The sequence below is a fragment of the Triticum dicoccoides genome, chromosome 1B, assembly GCF_002162155.2.
Source record: "Triticum dicoccoides isolate Atlit2015 ecotype Zavitan chromosome 1B, WEW_v2.0, whole genome shotgun sequence".
Lineage (NCBI taxonomy): Eukaryota > Viridiplantae > Streptophyta > Magnoliopsida > Poales > Poaceae > Triticum > Triticum dicoccoides.
The window spans coordinates 222,700,594-222,707,956 of NC_041381.1; the positions used below are offsets into that span (position 1 = coordinate 222,700,594).

Genomic DNA, 7,363 nt, shown 5'->3' on the forward strand with positions numbered 1-7,363 from the left:
TGCTTGCTAGCTTGTTTGATTACCTTCTCACTCGCTACCTTTATGACATACAGTATAACACTGAATTTCCCCTTTTTGTGTTTCCTTTATCAGTAAACAACATAGAATGCCCTTGATCATCTTCCATTGGTGCTCTGCCCTGTAACTGATGAGACTAATGACGAAAGTTGTTCTTCCAATGGTGTAGACTGTAGGCATACCGAGTACAAAAGTTCCTGTCTTCTTTGGTATGTTGGTGGGATTATGGAATTAAAGTTTTGTAAACGGCTCAGAAGACAGAATGCAGTAGCATATTTCTTGTTTACGAAAATAAGGGCTTGTAACTCTTATGAGAAATATTTAAATTTTATGTTTGATCACTACTCCCTCCGATCCATAATAAGTGTCGCAGTTTTGAACTAAGATTGAACTAACCTTAGTTCAAAACTGCGACACTTATTTTGGATCCTGTCGCAGTTTTGAACTAAGATTGAACTAACCTTAGTTCAAAACACTGACACTTATTTTGGATCGGAGGGAGTACAAAACTTACCAAAATAAATAAATTGTATCCACAATCCTGTTGCTGATGACCACATTTTCTTAGGAGTACCACTTTGCGCTGCATGTAGATGTAGCCATTGGCCAAGCCACCACATATGATTGCTGGCATGCTCCATGCTTGTTAAGTTCGTTTAACTGATTAAATGTACCTATTGAATAAAGTAGATTGAATTTGATGAAGACGTAATGATTTGAGGTAGAAAGTCTTAATCAAGTGTGTAAATAATTTAATAAATACTAGAAACCAGTTAGGGCGTGAAAGTTCATATAAATTCGAAAATCATTAACCTTTCATTGCTTCTGAAGCACTCTGCTTTTGTTTATATAGCTGTTCACTGTTGGTTTTGAACTTTATTTCCACATAGTAATATATATATATAGTAGTCTTTCACCTTCTTGAGTGAATTTCAGTGTCACTGTTGATCCTAAACGTGCTCAAAACTTCAGTTGGATCAGAAGACTTGTTTCGTTAGCATCAGATTAACATCAATGGCCAAGAATATATGTGCATAGATGAGGGAGTACTGTTTAGTAAAAATCACAATTTTTCTAGGTAAGTCTGAAAGTCTAGTTCTTTTGTTTAGGGTATCTCCGACAATCAATCGGATCTGATGTGGTTGAGAGAAGTATTGGAGTGTGTGAGGTCCATTTGTTGCAGAGGAAAGAATATGGGAAGAGAGAAGTAGATGGAGAAAAGAGTATGGCATGTGGGTCCAGTGAGAAAAATAAATAAGAGAACAGATCGGAGAGGAGAGAGAATGAAGTGAGTTGAAATAAGTAACGATATATTGTTGGAAATGCAATTATAACCAGTGCATCACACCACATCTACCAAGCCAACTTTTGGACAATTTTAGCGCCAAGATGTTCCCACATCTTTTTGATTGCTTGTTCCATTGCAAAACTAGGATGTTTTTTTTCTAATGTAACCTATATATATATATGTATTCAGATTATGGACATGTTGGGACCAAGCCTGTGGGATGTATGGAATAATAATTCCCACTCGTAAGTATCTAATTAGTCATTTCCCTTTGTATGTATTCCTTAATGTTCATCGCTGGTTTGCCCAGTTAATTTGAGTTTTGTCTTTCTGTTACAGAATGTCTGTTGAAATGGTTGCTTGTATTGCTATAGAAGCCATTTCCATACTGGAGAAGATGCACTCGAAAGGGTATTTATTTGTATCTTGGCAATGGAGCTTTGTTTTATTGTTTTGGCATATAAAAACATAGCTAACAACTCTTGTTTATCATAGGTATGTCCATGGTGATGTAAAACCTGAGAACTTTCTGCTTGGACCCCCAGGCACACTGCAAGAGAAGAAGCTTTTTCTTGTTGACCTTGGATTAGGTAATCTTATTTCACTGTTCTGTCGATAATGATTTTCCAGTGTCTACTGTGTCCAGTGGGGTGCTAACATTACTTTCTCTCTGCAGCTACTAAATGGAAAGACACTGGTACAGGAGAACTAGTTGAGTATGATCAGAGGCCTGATGTCTTCAGGTTTGCAGGAGAAATACTAAGCCCTAAAGCCTTCTTTTTCTTATTAGTTTATTAGTTACTACACTGACATTTTTTCTACTTGTTTTTCCTACAGAGGAACCGTTCGGTATGCTAGTGTGCACGCGCACTTGGGAAGAACTGGAAGCAGGAGAGATGACCTTGAATCCCTTGCCTACACACTTGTTTTTCTTCTGCGTGGTCGCCTTCCTTGGCAAGGATATCAGGTGAAGTTTGGTTGGGAGTAAAATTTTCATTTTGCATTTGGTTCTTTTCCTTACCCAAGACTTTTGTGGAATAATTGTAGGGAGAAAATAAAGGTTTCCTTGTTTGCAAGAAAAAGATGGCGACCTCTCCAGAATCTTTGTGTTGCTTTTGTCCACAACCTTTCCGACAGTTTGTTGAGTATGTCGTGAACTTAAAGTTTGATGAAGAACCAAATTATGCAAAGTGCATCTCTCTTTTTGATGGAATTGTTGGCCCCAATCCAGACATAAGACCAATCAACACTGATGGTGCTCAGAAGGTACTGCATGTCGTGCCTTGTTACTTCTCACTAATTCATAACGTGTTATGAGTGATGACCATGCTCAGATGCTAAAACTATGTAACTGTGTAATTAGATTGTTCCTAGCTAACCTTCTGCAGGAAGTTCTTGGGCGTCATGGTTTAATGCTTACCGGGGAATTTGACTTCATATCATTTCAGCTGTGCAATGTGAGTTAGCATACTAATAATTTGTTGAATTTCTACCAGCTTATATACCAGGTTGGCCAGAAGAGAGGTCGCCTCATGATGGAGGAGGATGACGATGACCAACCCAAGAAGAAGATCAGGATGGGGATGCCTGCAACACAATGGGTTAGTGTTTACAATGCGAGGCGCCCTATGAAGCAGAGGTATGAATCCCATAGAGGTAAGCTAGCTTTAGATGGAAAGTAAACAATTCCATTCCAACCACACTTCTTTTGCAGGTACCACTATAATGTTGCAGATGGTAGGTTAGCACAACATATTTCAAAAGGAAATGAAGATGGCTTGTTTATAAGCTCAGTTGCCTCTTGCTCAAATTTGTGGGCTCTAATAATGGATGCTGGCACTGGCTTTACTTCTCAAGTCTATGAACTTTCTCCATATTTTCTTCACAAGGTTAGTCATGCTGACTTCTTTTGCATTGCACATCTTTCTTTCTCTTTCGTTTCTACAGCGTATCAATGGAGCAATTTATTTCAATATATTTGCTTTTCTTGCTCTTAGGAATGGATAATGGAGCAGTGGGAGAAGAACTTCTATATCACTGCGTTAGCAGGTGCAAACAATGGTAGTTCTCTGGTGGTCATGTCTAGAGGTAATTGCAATGATGTCTGCTGAAGAACGTTAGTCAATCAGAACAGAGACGTTAGCTGTCTGGTTTCCTTAAAAAACTAACCATGCAATAAACGGAAAAACAAAGACAAACCAGGCATCTTTTTGTGAAAACTGTTCTTTTTTTCTTTTTGTATTTGGTGAAAATTAATGAATCGGATAGTAATGAGGACATTGTCTTGGGCCTTCCTGGTTTAATTGGCCTGTTCTGCTGTGTATCTTCACAAGATACTCTAGGGTTTTTCTCGTCCCTCTGCCTCATTCTCACTATGTTTTTCTTTTCTAGTCTAATTTCTGTCTTCTCCCTCTGTTCGGCCATGCATTGCCATTCACTATACAGAGCCTCAATCTCATGTGAAATCATCTACTTTCGATTTGATAAAAGCGCCATGGTTGTCATCCAGCCTCTGTTAGGGCAGTGTTAGCTAGCAAGCTGGGCAAGTAGCAGGGGTAGCAGCTTGATTGAACATGTCATCCCAGGTGACAGCGAGTAGATACTTGCCAGGGATAACTCAGTCAATGGATCTCATGCTGCGTAGGTGGGGATTGTGCTCGTTGGGTTTCATGCTCTAGTGGGATGTGTATGTGTATGTTTATCTTGGAATTGCATTATATGTTGTCTTGGTAGTGGTACTAGTGCGTGGGAAACTAATATTTACAGGCTGGTGCTCGAACCAGCGAATTGCCAGATGGGCCGGTGAAGTGGGGGACCTTGCCTGTTTGATTACCGGTCTGACTTTAATAACTACACTTGCACTGGCAGTACCAAGACTCTGATCATGTTGTGTCCTAGTACTGTGGTTTCTCTCGAATCTTGCCTCTTCTTCCAGATAGTGTAGGATTGATCTGTTCAACATTAGTGTGGATAAGCATTGGCAGATCTTCCTTACAAAATGCTTTTGAAGTTGGAGGTCCTAAATATCAGTGTTCTTGTGAATACATATGTTTAAAAGATTGGAACTGACTTTGAGCCTCCAGGAACACAATATGCACAACAATCCTACAAAGTAAGTGACTCGTTTCCCTTCAAGTGGATAAACAAGAAGTGGAAGGAGGGGTTTTACGTCACAGCTATGGCCACTGCAGGAAGCCGATGGGCAGTGGTGGTGTCCCGGAATGCTGGCTTTGTAGATCAGGTGTGTCTGTGCTTTGCTGAATCTCAGTGTTTGATGGGGCATATGCTATAAAAATTATGAGGATACAGTTTAATGCCTGCGCTTTGTGTTTTAAACTATTTTCTGTTGTAGGTTGTGGAGCTTGACTTCTTGTATCCAAGTGAGGGAGTTCACCGGCGTTGGGATAATGGTTATCGCATCACGGCTACTGCTGCTACATGGGACCAGACAGCACTTATCTTGAGCATCCCCAGAAGAAAGCCTGCTGATGAAACGCAGGAAACCCTAAGAACATCTGCTTTCCCGAGCCAGCATGTGAAGGTGATCTAATATACCCTCCCTTTTATCTGATATCCGTGTTTTAGCTGTTCTTGACCAACTATTGATTCATATTGTTGCAGGAGAAATGGGCAAAAAATCTCTACTTGGCCTCCATTTGTTATGGAAGAACGGTATCATAAGTTCCATTTTGTTTGGCTAGCATGTAGAGTTTATTTAACGACTTTCAGGTTTGCGATTAGATGATGGAGTTTTGAAGGGCAATGGTATTCCTAATTCACCCATAATTAATAGAGTTGATAGATCATAGATGGCAAAGCTGCTATGTTTTCTGTTTACATAGGTTATATAAGAGTGTATGTTGTGGTGATTTGTTGTTGTATTCTCTTGTCCATAGAATGTAAAAAATTGGTGTGATCTAAATGTAGCCCATCATGCATATAGTTCAAATTAGATATTTTGCCCTTGAGGTAGGCAGCAAAATTGTACAAACTTAGCTGTGCCTGGGTGGCCGGACTCTACTGCATTGCAGTTTCTGTGATCTCCTGTGATGTCTCAGGATGTGTTCGATTGCGAGTATGATGAGCTCATTCTTGGATGGAGCTGGTCACTAGTGATTATCAGGTGTATGCTGATGTGTGCTATTCTTGGATGGAGCTGGTCACTATCTTCGTAGGTGTATGCTGATGTGTGCTATTCTACTTTTGTTCACTCAGTTGCGTTCCTATGCTTTAGCTTCCGATGTAAATCCTACTACTCCCTCCGTTCTGATTCAGGCATCCCACCTCAGTCCACCTGATCCCACTATGAATTGGTGGGAAATATTGGGTAACCCACATGGATTAAGCAGGTTGAAGTGGGATTCCACTAAAAAAATACAAACGCAAGACGTATTCAAAACAACAACTACAATGCGTCTCGGCTAGTCCTGGCCATGGGCCGGCCCGGCCTGGCCTGAAAAAGCCTGACCCGGCCTGGCCCGACGCTGCTCCCGGGCCGGGCTTGGGCCTAGAGTTTGAGCCCGATGGCTTGGCCGGGCCGGGCTTAGGCCCGTTGTTTTTGCGCTTTTCTAAAGGGGGCCTGGCCTAAGGCCTGGTGGGCTTTTACGCGTTTGGGCCGGGCTTGGGCCCAAAAAATAGGCCCGATGGCCGGGCCCGGCCCAGCCCGGGCCTAGGTTTTTTGCCTCGGGCTTGGCTAGGTCCGGCCCGACCTGAGGTTTGGCCAGGTATAGTCTCGGCCTCCTTCCTGTGCTGTGCTAGCGCGGCGCGCGTTGGCTGTGGTGCTGAAGTGCGTGGACGTCCTGTCGGAGGTGCTCGCCTTCATTCAATGGTTCAAGAGCAAGACGGTGGTGGTGAAGTACGGCTGCGCGGCCATTAAGTCGCCGGAGCTGCAGGCGTCGATGATACGCAACCTTGTCCACCTCTCCTGTGTCGGCCTGCGCCCCGTGCTTGTGCACGGCGGTGGTCCGGAGATCAACTCCTAGCTGTAGCACATCGGTGTCGAGCTGCAGTTCCGCAAAGGCCTCTGCGTGATCGACGCTCTCACCGTTGAGGTCGTCGAGATGGTGCTGGTCAGCAAGGTCAACATCAACAGGCAACTCGTCTCCCTCATCAGCCTCACCGGTGCCACCGCCGTCGGCCTCTGTGGCAAGGACGCACCTCCTCACTGCGCGCCCTTCTCCTGACACTGTAGCCCTCGGGTTCGTCGGCGAGGTAACGCGCGTACACCTCTCCATGCTCCACCCGATCATTGCGTCCTGCCAGATCCTAGTCATCGCCACCGTGGCCGCCGATGAGACTGGGTAGGCCTACAACATCAACGTCGACACTGCTGCGGGGGAGATCGCAGCTGCCATTGGCGCTGAGAAGCTGTTGCTTTTTTTTTTGAGAAGACGAGAAGCTGTTGCTGATCACTGCCATTAGCGCCGGGATTAAGTGTAAAGTGGGACTCCAATGGACTAATAGGGCTAGCCCACCTAATTTTCTTCTTGTCCAATGAGAACCCATTAGAACAGTTTAAGTGGGATATGATGGCTAATCCCACTTATTCCCACTCCCACCTGGAGCCTCAGTTCCGATGCTTAAGGCATCAATTTTCGCTCAGAATGACTGATAGTACAATAGTACCACTCTGACATCTGGACACACCATCTGATCAGCTACTATTTTTTTCTTTAGATTGAGCAAGGCTTTTTTTTCATGGAGCGTACCCAGCCTAACTTATTGTTTTAATAAAATACTCGGCAAACCCAACATTGTTTTTCAGCCCAGCGCAACTTTAAAACTTTCAAGAGGAGGTATTAATTGAGGCCTCGAAGTAACTTTAAGTCTTATTTTTAGCCAGCCTGACAAATAAACTATAAATTCTTAAAATAAGGGGGGCCTGCATGTCTGCCATAGTGCTGGCAAATGGGACTCATGAGGTTTAAGCTTGCTCAAGGTGTTATCAATTTAGTCAACAAACAATTTTGACAGCGGTAACCGTTGGATGTCTTCACTCTCTCGTCTTCTTTTTTTAGCCGCTCAAACAAGAAAGCATTGCCGGACATCCTGCTCGTG

At 43.2% G+C, this 7,363-nt stretch overlaps 1 protein-coding gene and 1 pseudogene across 4 annotated transcripts in view; both read left to right on the top strand.

The window, feature by feature from the left end:
* LOC119329200 (casein kinase 1-like protein HD16) overlaps positions 1-5,384 on the top strand; it is a 10,397-nt gene extending 5,013 nt beyond the window's left edge. For 2 of the 4 annotated variants that reach the window (XM_037602214.1, XM_037602208.1), the window contains exons 5-16: positions 1,496-1,551; positions 1,646-1,717; positions 1,802-1,896; positions 1,983-2,049; positions 2,144-2,273; positions 2,354-2,572; positions 2,803-2,945; positions 3,021-3,195; positions 3,304-3,394; positions 4,390-4,547; positions 4,659-4,847; positions 4,928-5,384. In XM_037602214.1, coding sequence (XP_037458111.1) covers positions 1,496-1,551; positions 1,646-1,717; positions 1,802-1,896; positions 1,983-2,049; positions 2,144-2,273; positions 2,354-2,572; positions 2,803-2,945; positions 3,021-3,195; positions 3,304-3,394; positions 4,390-4,547; positions 4,659-4,847; positions 4,928-4,987 — 1,455 coding nt within the window. In that variant the 3' untranslated portion in view covers positions 4,988-5,384. Of the gene's footprint in view, positions 1-487; positions 1,097-1,495; positions 1,552-1,645; positions 1,718-1,801; positions 1,897-1,982; positions 2,050-2,143; positions 2,274-2,353; positions 2,573-2,802; positions 2,946-3,020; positions 3,196-3,303; positions 3,395-4,389; positions 4,548-4,658; positions 4,848-4,927 lie in introns of those variants that run through there. The other 2 variants (XM_037602230.1, XM_037602223.1) reach the window with 2 other exon arrangements.
* Positions 5,240-6,727, top strand: LOC119350308 (annotated as a pseudogene).
* The last annotated feature ends 636 nt before the right edge of the window (positions 6,728-7,363 follow it).